The 16,314-nt window shown below is 39.8% G+C and overlaps 7 protein-coding genes across 7 annotated transcripts in view; 4 read left to right on the top strand and 3 right to left on the bottom strand.

Annotated features, from left to right (window-relative positions):
- The window catches only part of VTP21DRAFT_3206 (uncharacterized protein), a gene marked incomplete at both ends in the record, with an annotated part of 2,463 nt that extends 911 nt beyond the window's left edge, over window positions 1-1,552 (top strand). Inside the window, 4 exons of the mRNA XM_069393484.1 lie at window positions 368-769; window positions 844-1,096; window positions 1,160-1,406; window positions 1,478-1,552. Coding sequence (XP_069249816.1) covers window positions 368-769; window positions 844-1,096; window positions 1,160-1,406; window positions 1,478-1,552 — 977 coding nt within the window. The remainder of the gene's footprint in view (window positions 1-367; window positions 770-843; window positions 1,097-1,159; window positions 1,407-1,477) is intronic.
- Window positions 1,553-2,147: 595 nt separating this feature from the next.
- Window positions 2,148-2,467, bottom strand: VTP21DRAFT_3205 (uncharacterized protein; the record flags this gene model as incomplete). The annotated part of the gene is made up of 2 exons (XM_069393483.1): window positions 2,148-2,389; window positions 2,464-2,467. 2 exons carry the CDS (start codon window positions 2,465-2,467, stop codon window positions 2,148-2,150), a joined length of 246 nt encoding a protein of 81 aa, XP_069249815.1.
- A 1,603-nt stretch (window positions 2,468-4,070) lies between these two features.
- VTP21DRAFT_3204 (uncharacterized protein) lies at window positions 4,071-6,259 on the bottom strand (the record flags this gene model as incomplete). The annotated part of the gene is made up of 5 exons (XM_069393482.1): window positions 4,071-4,721; window positions 4,795-4,930; window positions 4,994-5,227; window positions 5,487-6,029; window positions 6,102-6,259. The coding sequence occupies 5 exons, from the start codon at window positions 6,257-6,259 to the stop codon at window positions 4,071-4,073; spliced, it is 1,722 nt and encodes a 573-aa protein (XP_069249814.1).
- Window positions 6,260-6,930: 671 nt separating this feature from the next.
- VTP21DRAFT_3203 (uncharacterized protein) lies at window positions 6,931-9,047 on the bottom strand (the record flags this gene model as incomplete). The annotated part of the gene is made up of 8 exons (XM_069393481.1): window positions 6,931-6,980; window positions 7,080-7,161; window positions 7,454-7,617; window positions 7,703-7,969; window positions 8,042-8,198; window positions 8,270-8,327; window positions 8,404-8,481; window positions 8,554-9,047. The coding sequence occupies 8 exons, from the start codon at window positions 9,045-9,047 to the stop codon at window positions 6,931-6,933; spliced, it is 1,350 nt and encodes a 449-aa protein (XP_069249813.1).
- Window positions 9,048-11,242: 2,195 nt separating this feature from the next.
- VTP21DRAFT_3202 (uncharacterized protein) lies at window positions 11,243-12,112 on the top strand (the record flags this gene model as incomplete). Its single annotated transcript, XM_069393480.1, has 2 exons — window positions 11,243-11,575; window positions 11,669-12,112. The coding sequence occupies 2 exons, from the start codon at window positions 11,243-11,245 to the stop codon at window positions 12,110-12,112; spliced, it is 777 nt and encodes a 258-aa protein (XP_069249812.1).
- Window positions 12,113-12,915: 803 nt separating this feature from the next.
- VTP21DRAFT_3201 (uncharacterized protein) lies at window positions 12,916-13,647 on the top strand (the record flags this gene model as incomplete). Its single annotated transcript, XM_069393479.1, has 2 exons — window positions 12,916-13,390; window positions 13,451-13,647. The coding sequence occupies 2 exons, from the start codon at window positions 12,916-12,918 to the stop codon at window positions 13,645-13,647; spliced, it is 672 nt and encodes a 223-aa protein (XP_069249811.1).
- Window positions 13,648-13,830: 183 nt separating this feature from the next.
- VTP21DRAFT_3200 (uncharacterized protein) lies at window positions 13,831-14,235 on the top strand (the record flags this gene model as incomplete). Its single annotated transcript, XM_069393478.1, has 1 exon — window positions 13,831-14,235. One exon carries the CDS (start codon window positions 13,831-13,833, stop codon window positions 14,233-14,235), a length of 405 nt encoding a protein of 134 aa, XP_069249810.1.
- Window positions 14,236-16,314: the final 2,079 nt, after the last annotated feature.

Below are 16,314 nucleotides of genomic sequence, written 5' to 3'. Positions count from 1 at the left end.
ATATTGCGCTCACGTAGCATGGCGCGCATACGCAGCGCCTATGCCGTATAGTTCGCTCCACCCGGCATAACAATCGAACGAATGGATGGCGCTGCGTATGCGCGCCCTGCTACGTGAGCGCAATATAGTTAATGAGACTCTTGATCTGTTGGATTTTAATAAGAGTATATTGATAAAAAGGAATGAAAAACAGTCATAAGGGATAACACAAATAACACACACCAAAGGAATTCAAAAGAGAGAAAGCACATCCTATATATATGATAGAATAGGTGATGATGACTAATAATGATGATAAGATACATGCTTATACATATTTGTATAAGTATGAAATAATCGTCGTAACACAACGACTATTCAGACTTAGATCATGCCTGGTCGTCCTCCAACATCGACCCGGTATGGCTGGCCTCTGAAGGCAAAGAAAATGGATTATTACCCGTCTGCGTTCAGAGTGAGCGGTGGGAGCCAAGAGGAGACGGGATACTTTTCGACCAAGTCACGCGCAAAATCATCCAAATTAGGCCTTCGCGCGCGCAAGAGTTCCCTGGAGGACCTTGCAAACGTGGTGGCGGAATGACTGCACTTCATTACTTTACGTCTATACAGCCAGGGGATGCCACGGTTCTGATGATGAGCAAGGCTGCGGGTAGGTGGTTTATCACTGCTCATGGCAATCTACTTTGGCAGCAAGCCGTGAGTATGGTGGCCCTTGGCATTGGCGTACCTGTGTATTCGCAGTATCCGGGGGAATATTCATGGTGTGCATGTCAATAAATCTGGAGTGTGGAATTATCATTGATCCTCCTGATTCACGTGGCTATCAGAGATCGATACTACTAGATATAGAACGATCGTCACATGAACAACAACTGGAGGATACTAGGCCGAATGTTAACTACAGGACATCAAACCTGCAGGCTAGAATTACCCTCAATGCTGCGAGGTTATCACGCACCGGCTCGCCGTTAATCAGATGGCAATATGCAGCATGCAGAGCCCATGTCACAATAGGTGGTCATCCGGTGCAAACAGCAATAAGATCCTGTGCGGGTAGATTCATGCAATTACTAAGTGATGGTGCAGCCGAAGCTGGGTATAGTAGAGCATCCCATATTGGGAGTTTTTTCCTACATTTACTATCCGAGATATGGTATAGGCGTCCCCCAGTATGGGTGGTCGATACAGCTGCTCAATATGCATGGATAGGTTATCCTCACGCTTGTTTGAGCGTAGGGGGGTTACATCATGTCTATAATAGCAAGTTGCGTCGGTCTGCAATAGCATGTGTTGAGTGTATGGCACAAACCGCACATATTATACTTGGATGGAACGACACTATGAAGATTACAACAGATTTGGGACAAGACAAGCTTAAATATGTGAAATCTGCGCATCTATTGGAGGTAGTCAAACCTGTCGTTAAATCTTTCCCTCTCGCATTGTGGATCGTTCTCACATTGGGCGGACGTTGTAGCTGCAAAACATCTTGGCCAGAAAAATTGTGGCACCGACTAAACAAGAATCTGCATGCTCTACAGCTGCCAATTAAGCCACCATGTGCGTACTTGAGGTGTGAATTAGAAGGCGGAAAAATGGCTGCGAAGGATGCAGCAACAATTATGCTGGACACTCTTAAGCAGGCTCTACCTAATGGCACTGTAATGGTAGCTCGAGGCCCATTAAAGGATTATTGGAAAATAGCGAGTCTCTTTGGTTCACCTAGACGCTTGCAGAATCTCATTTATCGGAAAGAAATTTTGATGATAACCCATGTACTACATCTGTATATCAAAGTCAGCACAGTATAAGTTTGACAGGCTGCAGTGAATGGGCATCAGAGCTATTGCGAGTATCTAGAAGCGATCATATTGATCCTGGTAATTGTTTGACTGGTGCCATACCACTTGCCATAGGGGAGCGTAAAAATGGAGCAATTACTGCCTGGTGGTTGCAGCATGGAGGCACCAAAAAAAAATTCACTTTGAATTGCAATGATTTGGATTGTATTGAGGCTATGAAAGTGCTGGTTATTTATTACTTGAGGTGGTATATTACATATAATTAAGATAACTGAATAAAATGAAGATTTTGCTATATGATATTATGCTAGATATACTGGCTCCCTTGTGCATTAATTGTCTTCGCTAAATGTCACGAGCACCCATATGAAGCAATATTGTTCTTAAATTAAAGGTGAGCTTCTTAAATACATATAAATTATCGTTGTTCACAGTATGGTCCTTGACCGTTTCTAGAACATTTTGCGCTGCTTTCAAAGTCATTACGCCTGCTTCGATGTTATCTTGGGATTTGTCTTCGCTATCGAATTTGTTATAATCCTCCTTCAAATAATCCAATTGTGCTTTGAGGTATTTGTCCATGGTCACTATAGAGAAAATCTTAATAAAAACGCCGGCTTTTATAAGCCGCTAAAAAGTTGAGAAATTGCTTAAAAGTTACCCATCTTTCTCCGTTATTCCTATGTAAACTAGATCGAATCAAAAATAAATGTGCAAAAAAGAAAAAAACGACAAGGCGATGCATGATAAAATAAGCAGTAGGTGATGGCTTATATATTTCTTGGCTCTAAAATATGGCTGACTAGAATTCCCAGAGCTCCAAAATCAAGGTCAAAAAAGGCGTGTTTAAGATAAAATTGGCTTAAAAGGGCGCACATTTAAGAGTATATTAGCCTCGATTTCAAGCCCAAATTCGCATGTTCACACGTTTGTGGCACTCCTAGAGTTAAGGAGTATAGTGGAGCTCCATCTTTTTCTTCCTATTGGTCAACATATAACGCAGCCTACTCCGCAAAACAGAGTATTAGAAACGGTCACAGAGCTCAAAAACATGAAGCCCAAACATTAAACCAACCTAATTTTGCACGCCTACTTGTGATCTTCTATCACCCAAATACATGATTCTTAGTCATATGATCCCATTTATTGGTGAAGCTAGCTTTTTTGCCTCTGATTTTTGCCCTATTGTATTGTTTGCTGATTTAGATTTATCCAAGACAAAGAGAGTATGTTACCTAAGATATTTGGTTATTAACATGATGGGTGAAAGACGTATAATGCCGGACGAAGAAGCTTGTGAAATAAAAACGGATCATCTTGATAACTATAAGACCAATGCTTAAATTAGTATTATCAGTATTTTGTGCCATCGGGCTTGAATTTTTCTAAGCCTATACTTAAGTGTACACTGATAATAGTATGCTTAAAATGCATATCAATCTTATTGGTTGTGAAGATAAGCATACTATAGAGATATATCACAAAAGCTGTAGATTTGATGCGAGGCTGAAATTTCGTATTATTGGTCGTAATGTTGAGAAATCAGTTCTTGAATCCCAATCGAGTGGAACATGTTATTAAATCATTTCAGTTGGATATATTGACGGACCACGAAATAGAATCATAGCCAAAATGTATCAATAAGGAGGAGATTTGTTGTTGACTTTATCTAGCATCCTCGTCCTTTCGTAAATATACTCCGTTCAATGTGTGTTTAATTGACGAAGAACACATTTGTTTATTAGCATAAAATCATCTCAATGTTGCAAACATGCTGGTTAGAATACTTCCATTCTTGCATCTATACATGAAACTATGTTACCATACAGTATTGAATATTGCAACCCACTTTCTCCCACGCTGTTGCACGAGTAAGAATAGTTAAAAAGACTACATAGGCAGCCAAGCTTTCCGCTAAACAAAAATGCCTATCCGACAAGCATAACAAACTGTGTCTATCCATAATCATGTTGGCGAGATTCTGGAGAGTTAATCCAAAATAAATCAAGAATAGGCCTCACTCCTTCAAATGGCTTGGATATTTTATTGCGCTGAATCGATAAGCTGGGAATAGCTTATCATTTACTAATGCTATCGTAAATTTTATGAAACCGTGGGCTCTACAATCCGACCAAGAGTGTGAAATCAAATAATATGGAAGATATTCAAACCATACATTATTTCAGATTGCCTATACAGTGTTAAAGCGGCAAAAGACAGCACATCGGCCCCCAATATTTTCACTTTTCAACGAAATAATGAAATAGACTAGAAATTGCACCCAAAATCCCTAACGAGGACCTCGCCCAGCCAATGTGATACTGAAGCCGCCACTGTCATAAATCGCACAGGCTCGCATTTGAAAACGTGCCGCATCTTGATTAAGAAAAGGAGACTATTTTGGCGCGCCTCTCTTCGCCAATGGTGCAATGCTATGAGGCGGTGCGCACGGCAGGCAACAAAATTGGCGTGGCACGGTGATTGTCCGCACCACAGCTTTCGAGACGCAATTTCCAGGAATATATTCGATATCCATCGTGCGACAGGAACGCACGCGTCCAACGCTGTCACCTGAAGTTCTCGCATAATGGGCGTGTTGAAGCGGTTGGGCGGAGGCAAAACCTTTGGCTCGAGGAAGTTGAGCCATACTTGGCACATCACACTGCACACATGCGTGTAATAGCTGAGGTCTGCCGAGGTGAAGGCACTGATCCCCTTTCCTCCGCTTTGCCTCCACACATCTTTTTCTTCGCTATAGCCAAAGTCCAGGCCGGCCTCCAACAGCCGAGGGAATGCTCTCATAAAGCCCTGGGACAGCAGAAAGAGGATGGAGAGAATCTCAGCATCGGAGGCCCTCCAATCTATGTTTGGTAGCTTGAACAGCCTAGTGTAACCAGCAGCGCCGGTCATGAGCAGCTCCTAGGCGAAAATGAGAAGCGCTCCATTAGCGAATCAGGAAATATGCAAAATTGGCAACCTTGAATTGGCCTACCAGTGATCGCCGAGTCTCTGCATCTTCGTGCGGGAAAAAAGCGGGCCGGTACTCACTCAAATCGGAGGGGACAGGCATCAAGGGAATCGACCCGCAGTAGAGCGTTGTCGCAAAATCCCAGCACATGAGCGAGAGCCTATGTGATATACCATTATCGCTAGGGCGGAGAGATTACACAGAATCAATGTATAATATTCACTTTAGCCGCTTTTTAGTTTCCATCTGCATTGCATCGTGAGCATTCCATTTTCCTCCTAGCTCCAAATATTGCTCCATCAAGACGGCATGAGCCAACAGCGTCCGAGATTCCGATATTCTCATATCCAGCATGCAGTATACGCTCAAGTTCAGAGCAGCGAGGACTGAGAGTGGAGACTCGGGTTCATCATGCTGATCACCTAACCAGGTGAGTGCTTCTTGGTAGCAATGCTCTCTAATAGAAGCCAGTTGATTGCGATAGGGAACATTAAGATGAAATTGATAGACCTGTCGCATAAAGAACTGATAAGCTAAGAAAAAGAAAAAAAAAAAGAAGGGATGCAGCAACACAGACGTGGAGCGATGCCCAGGCAATGCAAGAGTGAACGAAGCCAAGTGGTAAATTTCTATTGTTAAAATTGTCCAGCATCTCTGGAACGTTTACGGGCTTGTGGTAAAAAAAACACTTCGAACAGTACACCTCAAAAAGGTACTGTAGAATATTTCGCTTCGCGAGAGCATTATCGGCTGTTTCGACTCTACTAGAAGTTCGGGGAGTAAGGTGCGAATATCGTTCAAATAGCATATGACCCTTAATGGCAATGTTTGAGGTTGGTGATGCGGATGGTCCGGAGGATGTAATTGAATCGTAGAAGGAGGAGCTTAAAGATGGCGCGCTCACGTGGAAATAATCCCCCAGTAAGTCCTTTAATTCCTGGAAGCTATTCAGATGTACTCGGAGCCGCAAACCTTTGCCGGTTAGATTTGATTCCAACTCGGCGCATGTTCTTTCAATATAGGATTTTCTTTCTTCGCTATCATTAATATCGGGAAGATAGGCAGTTAATTCCGAGCTGATTTCGTCGATTGTGGAGAGTTGGCTGTGAATGTCTTTAAATAACATCCAAATGCGAAGTTGATTATCATCTGATCGTTTAAATCGAGAGTTTGCTACTAACAACGAACGATGTTGACCATGAGCGGCGGGTTTTACAAGGGGCATCTCAGGAGCAGATAAAGACTTTGAATGAGCAATTCTGGTGTGGAATCGTGGGCATAGTGAGGATATTTATTACTTTCTTTGGGAGTGTAGGGCTCTTTCCCAATACGTTTTTGGTGGCAAATTACATGCTTTAATCTTACTCGGCCCCAATGACTCGTAGAAATCACAAAATAGGTCCAAGAGAGTGAAATCCACTTGACCCAGGAACACCTCTAAAACCTTAAGCTTTGTCTTCGAGCTTAAAAAGGGAAACTCCGGTTCCATTCCTCCACAAGGAAGGATATCTCTACTTATCTTTCTGTGATCTGCGATCTACTAGAAGCAAATGCACTTACGCTCTTCTTCATAACACTCCTTTGTCGATCAAAGTCTGGTAATAAAACTCTTGGAGCTCAGCTGAAAGAAGCCCTAGCCATATTAGCTGTGGGGGTAAAGTTAATCGAATTGGTTACTATTATGCGATAGCTGTGCGCATCTATCTACAGAAACATCTATACACTAATGCGTTAATTTTGTGGTTTTATCTTTGGCCAAAATGACGGACCGAAAGATTATATCTCAGCAACCATTACGGATGTCGTGTCAAGTTCAACACGAAACTTTTAAGATTGGTGTGACAATACTGCAAACATGTATGTTTTGCAAGTTCAATGGTTCAGCACACCATAACCTCCATGATGCTGAGTAAAAGGCGTTCAAGCATCTATTTCTGAATAGAATCTCTATTTAAGTGTATAATCATGTAATGAACGAACGTGTGAATTAAATAGTATTTTTGTTAGGAATGAACTTTTTTTAGACTATAATGTTAGTCTTGTTAAAAACATAGTCTCAAAGAACAATTTGCATTGCATTTAAAATAAACTGGCTGAGATTTTAAATGGGTGTTGATTAATCGGATTGCACGATAGCTCTTTAAAATTTCCAGATATGATCTAGTACGTCATCTCCTCGATTATCGCCTTGTCGAATGCAGGCGGGTTGTCTAGATAAATATGATGCCTATACCAGAGGATCAGATTATCTCTTAAGTTCACCAACAAAATTGAAATAGCAATTTGAAGTTGAATAAATTTCAACATACCCCGCTTGTGGAATAATCTTAAGCTTCGAAGGTCCTTGTAGAACTTTTTGCGCCGCTTCACCACCTCGATAATCCATCCAGTCTAAAGACAGCAAAGAATTAAACATAGCCAACATCATAGATATTGGAAAAAGCGACAAGTTTAATGATTCTCACATACCTCTATCGCTATTTATCAAATGTAATTTAAAATAAGTCAGTCGAATAGATAAAAATTTAAATACATGAAAACTATTTACCCATATAAAAATACAGTTGGGGTCTTTAAATGATGAAGCTTTCTAATCAACTATAAGCAGTGAATCAAAAAGCGAATCGTTATTTCTGGCCATTGCAAATAGATTATGGTATGCATTAGTGAAATTATAGCCTACCGGTCTTCTCGCATAAGCTCCCGGCGCAAATATTATACCCATTGCATATTCACCTGAACCGGGTGAGGATGAGATATGATAGATGTAGTCATAGAGATCATGTTTATCTTGATCGTCAAGATAATGGAATCGTCGTGTAGTGTATGCATTGACAAGATACGGACCTATTTGGGTAGCATGACAAAAAAAGATAATCCAAGTAAATTTTCACTAGGTGAGGTGGAACAAATAGGCAAAAAGTCACTCTACCGAATGGACCGATTTTACGCATAATTGACATGGGCGTTATATTAGCTTCCCAAACGTGCCTGACCCAGGTAGGCAATCTTCGTCTTGGAGTAGGCGGAGGCTGACTCTCTGGTACCTGCGCACCTGCCATTTGAATTTCGGGGTCTAGATCATCTACTTTCACATCTTCGTGGGGGTTTGAGGCGGATGATGAGGTATCAATCACATTTGGCTTAGTCCTATTGTCCAAGCTCTCGGAAGGTTCTGTGGGGTTTTCTGGGATACCAGCTGTAACCAATGATAACATACATTAATTCCAGTTCTTAAGAGGACATTACTACATTATTTAGTGCTGCTTACCTGGTGAAACAAGGATGAGCTTTTCCACTCTATCAGGATATTTAATGGCGTAGCACGCTGATAGATATCCACCGAGCGAATGACCAAGTAAAGTCATCTTTTCAATTTTGTGAATCTCACGCCATTCCTCCAACGAATCCACAAAAAATTCCTCCGTCTATCAATGCGAATAAAACAACAACTGCTAATGAGCACAGAGCAGTTTTGATTTTTTGACATGGTACTTACCTCGTCGATAGCTCTGTCCCATGACTCATTTTGTTTCTTCGATATTCGCCATTTGGGCCTACAGTAGAGTACAAACTGATTAGCACTTATTTTTATAATATGAAGCTTATTCTATAATGGAATATTTAACATACCTTGAGCTTCGACCCATGCCAAGCCAATCAATAGCATATAATTTCCACCCTGGAACTTGACTAAGAGCGTTATAATTCCTAAAACCGAATATTTACAGTCAAAATGACATTTCATAAGATCCAAGAATTCGTATATCAACTCAAACTTACCTATAAAAAAACCCCAGACCTGCACCATAACCATGAGCTATTACAAGTACTTTCTTGTCAGAGGGTGGGTCATCTTCAGAAGTTGTGCGTATGCGTAAAGTTAAGTCTGTTTGGGGCTCCTGTGTATATCCCATTTCTTGGTTTGCTTTATCAACTGTGGTGTTTGGATTATCCTCCTCTGGCAAATGGGAGGGGCTGCTCGCGATTTTTTCTATGACCAGAGTGTTGATTTTTCGAATACCATCACGCAGGGGAACCAGGCCAACTTTGGCAATAGTCCTTGAACGATCGGATTTATGAATGTTTTGATTGTCAATGCGAAAGAATTTCAAACGTGATAAAAGACGAGCCTCCGCGATTTCAGACGTTGTTTCACTTCGCTGCCACCAATTCCTCACAAAGTTCCAACGAGAAATGGGAGGAATGGTTGGAGGGAGTCTTGGCATAGGAGGTTCGCTTGATTCGCCGATATCATTACCCTCAGTGTTAGCCATAAAGCCTTTCTCAGGAATCTCAGTCTGTATTTCAGTCGTAGCGGTGAAAATGAAAACCAATTCTAATAAAGAGGTGGAGTTCCTTGGACATTATAAAGCATACCTTGATAGCCCAAGTACGTCAGATAAAAGTTACGAATACCTTTTAGCCGTGACTAATCAGTTCTGATAAGGCTTGGCGTATTAATAACTGTCCCATTTGTATGAAGATTCTGCGCCATCAATCGTTGCCCTTTAATCGATCACTCAAATAACATTTTAAAAGCTTTGAAAAAAAAGAAGAAAAATTAGTAACGATAAGGGAAAGAAATATCATCTATGCAAATCAATGTACAGTTTACATATTATTCTTTCATAGAATACTCCTTTATATACCCATACCTATTTTGTAGGGATATATGTTTTCTTGTGAGAATAATGAAGTCGAAATCATTTTCATAGAGCTTGATAACTGTCACTGTTATTTTTGTATTGAAATCTTTCGATTAAGGATTGATTATTAATAATTTACCATATCTACAGTATCACCACTAGACCAGTTGAATTCATATCTTGGAAAGGAAGTTAATAAACCCTTAATAGTTTTATTTTGGGGAGCATTAGTGAATCTGTAGAATATAGTGAAAAATAAGGAACGGCGTTAACAATATGCGAGAGTGCAAAATGCCTCTTCCTCTATTTATGCTATACAAGTATTTATTTCTTAAATAGCTAACTATGGAATACATATATGCTAGTTGTAAATGACAGAGCATTCTAGAAATGCGATCAAGGTGATAATAATTTTCTTTCTACATCTCAAACATCACTACTTAGCCGACTGAGATCTCGAACCAATGCTGTGCACTTCACCTGACAAGTTAACTCTATTTCTGAATATCAAAGATTTTATGTCATGGTGGATGTATAAATTCAACTATTCAATTAAGACTAATGCACTCGTTCGAATGCTACGAGAGGTCGAGTGCTGGAGAAATATAGCTCAATTGCAGCTTCAATGTCACTCTAATAGTAAAATAATTAAGTTGTCCCTTTGAGCTTGCTTCTGGCATAAACCTTTTTCTTTGTCGAGAAGATAAACGGCGACGTATCCGTGGATTAATAGGTTTAGGTAGCATTTATACGAGCTATCCTATCTAGATACACTGGATATCCACAGACCTAATTTGCTGGCTCAAATACTAGCGCAATCCACATCATGCCCTATGATAATGACAGTTCCAAACAAGCCAGGAAATTACGTAAAATATATCCGAGGTTGACAGGGCTACACAATTAGGTTTCGAGAGCATTAAATATAACTGTGACTTAAAGTTTTTAATTTGAAAAATTGAAGTCCATTGGAAGAGCTCTGATGGTTTTACGGTTTGCCTTTTTAGAATGGCTCCGGTCATTTCACCGTTTGAACTTTATGCGTGCCAACTTTATGTTTACACCGTGAATAGATGAGAGAGGCAAAGTAATATACAATTTATAAACTCTAATAGTTGATATATATATTGGAATACTGAGAAATAACGAAATCATATTGGTAATGTAGTTTAAAGAACCTAAATATAACTAATTTTCTCTGGGGGGTTTAACAGGCATTGAATCAGAGTTTTCCATTTCTGTATTTCTAAGTTGATACCGGGAATTTTAGGTATTAGTTAAGCAATAGTTAATGACTTGTTGGATCAAGAGTCAAAGCGCATTATTTTGCTTATACATAGCTTTTAGCTAAGATCATTTCAGATCATTCCATATGCAAAAAAAAAAGATTAGATAGACACTTGGCTACCCTATGAAACATTGCCCTTCACCTCTAAATCATCATATTCTCGATACTTGTACCTACCAGTATTCGCTAATAGGAGAAAAAGCTGATCGGTATAAAATCTGGTTTACCACTAGTTTATTTCAGTTTATATATGATACTGTACACACTGTTACCTTGGGTGTAAAGTAACTGAAGAGTCTTTAATAATTAATGACTGGTGCGATGCCAACTAATTTTGTTCATCTTACATAACTGCGTACTTATTTGAATGAGTTGTCATTTGACATTTACATAATTTAGCATTGAGTTGACGGTCAGTTTGAAAACTCAATATTTTACCAGAAATTCTGTGCTTCTGACGACTATATATAGCTCCCGATTCTACAATGTTTCACCTTAAAATCAAAGAAAACCTTTCCTTATCATTTTTGACATTATGCGTTTACTAGGACTTTCCTTCCTGCTTTTGCTTGGTGCTGCTTCCGCACAACCCGTAGGAAAGGGTGATGATTTTGTAAATATTCAAATCTGGGGAGGAGTTCCTGTTAAGCCTGGAGAATTGCCTTCAACTGTGTATATCCGTGGAAGAAGCTATGCTTGTACTGGTTCTCTTATTAAACCTGACGTGGTCCTCACGGCCGCCCACTGTGTGGAAAGCAGCGGGGTAACCATCCGCGCAAACAGTTTGAGCGCATCTTCCGGTGGACAAGTAGTGCGAGTGACAAGAGGATTACAGCATGAGAACTACAGGAGAAATCAAGATTTGAAGGTAAATTAGAAATCACCAGTGCAAACATTAATATAGATATATAGACACGAAAACTGAAAACAATATTAATTACATAAACACTATACTGCTCAGTATGATGTTGGTTTATTGTTCCTTGCAAGTTCGGTACAGAACGCTATGCCTATTAAGATATCTCCAGATGCACCTAAAGAAGGGGATATTATCACCGCCGCAGGGTGGGGTGTCACTGAGTCACAAAATACTTCAGATAAACTACTCAAAGTTGACCTCAAGGTAGGCGGCGACGGCGTATGCGGTAGAAACTATCCGGACTGGGGAGGTCTTGCTGGTCCCCATATTTGTTACCAGCCAGTAAGGGGCAAAGGCATTTGCTATGGAGATAGTGGAGGCCCCGCATACAAGGTGATTGGCGGCACTAACTATATTTTGGGTGTGTCGAGCTTCATTAGTAAAGATGACTGTGGAGGAGCATCTACCATTGGATACTTCACTCGTTTGGGGTACCACCTTGACTGGATCAAGAGGAATGCGGGAGTCAGCGCAACTCAAGAGTAGCTCTTTGACAACTAGTCGATATAATCCTGAAGTATTTTAGGAAATAAATATTTAGCTAAGAATACATAAAGGATACATTTTATACTTGGGTCCATGGGTTAAAAAGATAGTAATGAGATATTCCATATAATTAAATATATCTATATCATTTCTTCCAGTGAATACACCATGAGTATACAGGGCGTCCTAAACGGAATTTCAACCTAGGAAATCATTAGATATTTTTTATTTTAGCTATACGATTTTTAATGTTTGGTATTTCCCAGTTCAAGTACCCCTTATGAATCTTCTGTCATTTTAACAAAATTCTCTATTTGAACTTAGTACAATCCCATCAAATCGATCACAAAGATCTCGGGATTCAATTGATTATTTGTCACACATTTTTACTTACAGATCTATTAATCCGTTATTCATTTAGCAAGGTCAAGCGACTAAGTAGTCAATTTAGGTTGGTATGAACTTCAAATATATATTAAATCAAAACAATTTGATCATATGAAAGTTTTACAAGTCATTATAGTACATTGTGTGATTTTGTAATAACTACGATGATGATCAGGTAATTGCGGAAATATATTTCTTATTCAATATGAAGCAAATCAAATAAAAGAGATAAACTGTAAAACAAGTAGGCACATGGAACATAGAATTTCCTTTCATGACTATTTCTGAGTATATATTGATATTAAATGTCAGGCGCAAAATAACATCATGACAAAGTATTTTACTACGTGGTCCTGCTTCAATAATTATTCTTTAAATATTCCTATATTCTCTATCGTTATAAGTATATTAAAATAATGGCGCAATTCACCTTGAGCGTCGCTATATTCCTGGCACTGCTGACTTTGAACACGGCCGAGACTCGTAGATGTAGGTGCATGCCCAAAGATAGTTGCTGGCCAGATGCTCATATATGGGAGCGTTTCAATGTCTCAGTTGGGGGAAGACTCTTAGCGCCTCTTCCATTGGGGTCCCCGTGCCATAACCCTTACTTCTACGAGGTCGTATGCAATATAACCAGGCAACGGTTGCACAACCCGTTTTGGCGAGCCGAATTCGCAGGAGGAATGCAGTTTACTAATTGGAAGATGGATGGAGACGAAGGATGCCCCATCAATGTAGGCAGGAATACTCCTTGCATACAAGGTGCTATTCCCTTGTATGTGGTCAATGTCAGTAATACTTTTGATGTGCAGCGGACGGTAGAGTTTGCGTCCTCGCATAATTTGCGCCTTGTCATCAAAAATATTGGCCATGACTTCCTTGGCAGAAGTACAGCAGCTGAATGACTAAGCATCTGGACTCATCATCTTACTAACCTAATTTTCTAAGATGAATTCACTGCTGACGGTTGCATTGAAGGAACTTCCGCTGTGACGGTAGAGGCTGGAGTGCTTTGGGAAACTGTGTACAAAGAGGCAGCGAAGTGTGGATTAGAGGTTGTTGGAGGACAAGCTTTGTCAGTGGGTGCGGCAGGGGATATGTGCAAGGCGGGGGACATAGTCATTTGTCGCCGAAACATGGCATGAGTGCGGACAATGTGCTTCAATTTGTGGTTGTGACTGCAGATGGAAAGTTACGCATTGCCAATGCATGCCAGAACAAAGGTGATGCTCAATGGGGAGATGTTCATCTTTCCATAGTTCCATGCTTGGGTCGTTCATACACTATGCCGTGAAAATCCTTCTGTTTCTGGTAGGTGCGATAGACCTATGGGTTATAATGGTATTATGGGCTCTCGTTTGATCCCTCGATCAACTCTGGAGAGCAATGCATCCTCCGAGCAGCTCGCAAAAGTGATGGTAGATATCCGAGTTCGATTGCTTTCTGAGTTTCTCTACACGGGGGCACTTCTTGGGGGCGGTGCTGTTGCTTGTTACCCAGAATCCTATAATGCAGTGAATCCCGCTTGGCGCAAATCCCTTTTACACATATCGGTCTTCACTGGCTGGTTAGAAAATGCCACACTCAGTGAGCGGACGGGAGCCGAAGACTTGTTAACAAACCTAGTGCAGACTTTGCGAGACATTACGCCAGATTCAGGAAGCTATCCGAATGAGTCGGATCCTAACGAGCCCAACTGGCAGCAGGCTTTCTTTGGAAATAATTATCCGTGACTTAAAGCTATCAAAGACCAGATCGATCCCACCGGATTGTTTGTTTGTAGAAAATGTGTAGGAAGCGAAGGATGGACAGCTGACCTCAATTGTCCCCTCTACTGAAAATCCTGTGTATATAGAATATGAATTTAACTCTAAATTAATTCTATTTCTAAACCAAAATTTATGCTCCTCTAAGATTTACTTTGCTCTCACCATTGCAATATTATTTGAAAGAGATAATTTTATTTAGTCAAAAGTCATGAGCTTCAGTTTTCTCTTCCCTTAATATCAACTTCTCATAGTCGGTCTAGGAACAGGAGATCCTTCGCAATAGGGTATTCCTAAATGAGTGCAACAGGGAGCTGTATTATACAATAAGCATCCCTGAGGGCATTCTCGAGGGCAGAGCGGTTGAAGTAATATGCAAGCGGCGTTCTCGCACTCAGGAGAGATAGATTGAGGACAGTTTGGGCAGGCTAATAATTATTAAGCTAGTGAAAAGTTGGACAATAAAAAAATAACTCTAACTATTTACCAGTTGGAACACCAAATTGAATCTGAGGAGTAGTGGGAGGAGTATGAGGATAACCTGGTCCAGGGTGACATGCCAGCGAGAAAGAAAGATACAATAACGGAAGCAAAATTAGGCCTGGAAACATTATTACGAGGAGTGCTTTTGAGAAATTAAAGAATTTTGAAAAAATAAAATATTGCAACATTTATAATTTGCGATATAACCCCCGGTGAATAGAATGCGCCATATGATCTGTATGGTTTTACAATTTCCATAGCTATCTTACAATCTAATAAATATCCCTCTTGGTGATTTACATCTATTGACATCGATGCATAGCCAAGTAAAAGTTTCACAAAATAGTCTAATATCTAATGATACTATGTTGTATTACGATATAGTTGCCCAGTAGAGAGAGAAAGATAGCCACCTTCTTATAAATAGACAGTTTCTTCAAATAATGATTTGACGGAGAACTAGGGCAATATTAATGCGTGAACTGGTCAAGTCGCCTTTTATTATCTAAGTGAACACTCATTGGGATTAGTATCCGCCAATAATTCCTCTTTTCGCACTAACTCATAGCCATCATAGCAAATAATGATGACGAGAATGCTACGCAGAGTATATTGTAATAAGTTTTGCCTTTCCCCCATGTCCCAATGAATTTTCAATAATATATAACCCTAGTTTAACCATAACCAATATTTTTTTAAAATATTCACTTTGCTCAATTGGATGCATTAAAGCCCATAAAATAACTATATCCCTAATATTTTTTTGCGATGCTACAATCTCAACAACGTCTATAACCAGCAAATTAGTATATCCTAGTCATATATATATTACATTCAAATCCCAAAAAATGTTGCGTTGAAGATAGGAGTTGTATGGTAGAGAGGGATTATCTCAGCTATATGGTCACTGTCCTAAGTTACCTGCTAATCCGAATGCAGACTAATACTTAAAATAGGAGATATCAAGAACTTGCTAAGATAAAAATTAAACTTTGAATCCTTGCTTTATTACATAAGTGCTATCACCCTTTTTATTGTTTTGAAAAATAAGTCCATGACTCATAATAAAAAAAAATCTTTGATATACAATAAAGTTAAGAAATCCTCAATATATCTAATATATGCAACGTATTTGAAAGATTTAATTCCCGTAGGATATATATATTACACCCACTCGATGATTTTTATCTGAATGGAATAGAAGAGTAGACTATTACGTCAAAATCACTCAGGAACTGCCCCTGGCCTCCCATTATTGTGATTTCTCCTAATGATTTTGGCTACCCTATTTTGTAGCCGCTTGATATTACTTGCTTGTTGCTATACTATTGATAACGGTTGAGTCCTGAGAAAAATCCGGCAAACTGTCACGGACGGGTATCACCTACGGGAATCGAACCCGTAATCTAGTGATTCGGCTCCGGGGCCCTAAACCACTACGCCAACCAAGGACGACACAAAGTTGTAAAGTTTTTTTTGATCAATCAACGATGACTTTTATTAGTTTCCATAGCTTACATGAGTTTAAAGATTACTCCAGCAGGGGGGATAGTTACCTGCCTT

Source organism: Calcarisporiella thermophila (assembly GCF_041956535.1).
Source record: "Calcarisporiella thermophila strain CBS 279.70 unplaced genomic scaffold VTP21scaffold_16, whole genome shotgun sequence".
Lineage (NCBI taxonomy): Eukaryota > Fungi > Calcarisporiellomycota > Calcarisporiellomycetes > Calcarisporiellales > Calcarisporiellaceae > Calcarisporiella > Calcarisporiella thermophila.
The sequence above is the reverse complement of the archived record's forward strand: the minus strand, read 5'-3'. Positions and strand labels throughout refer to the sequence as shown.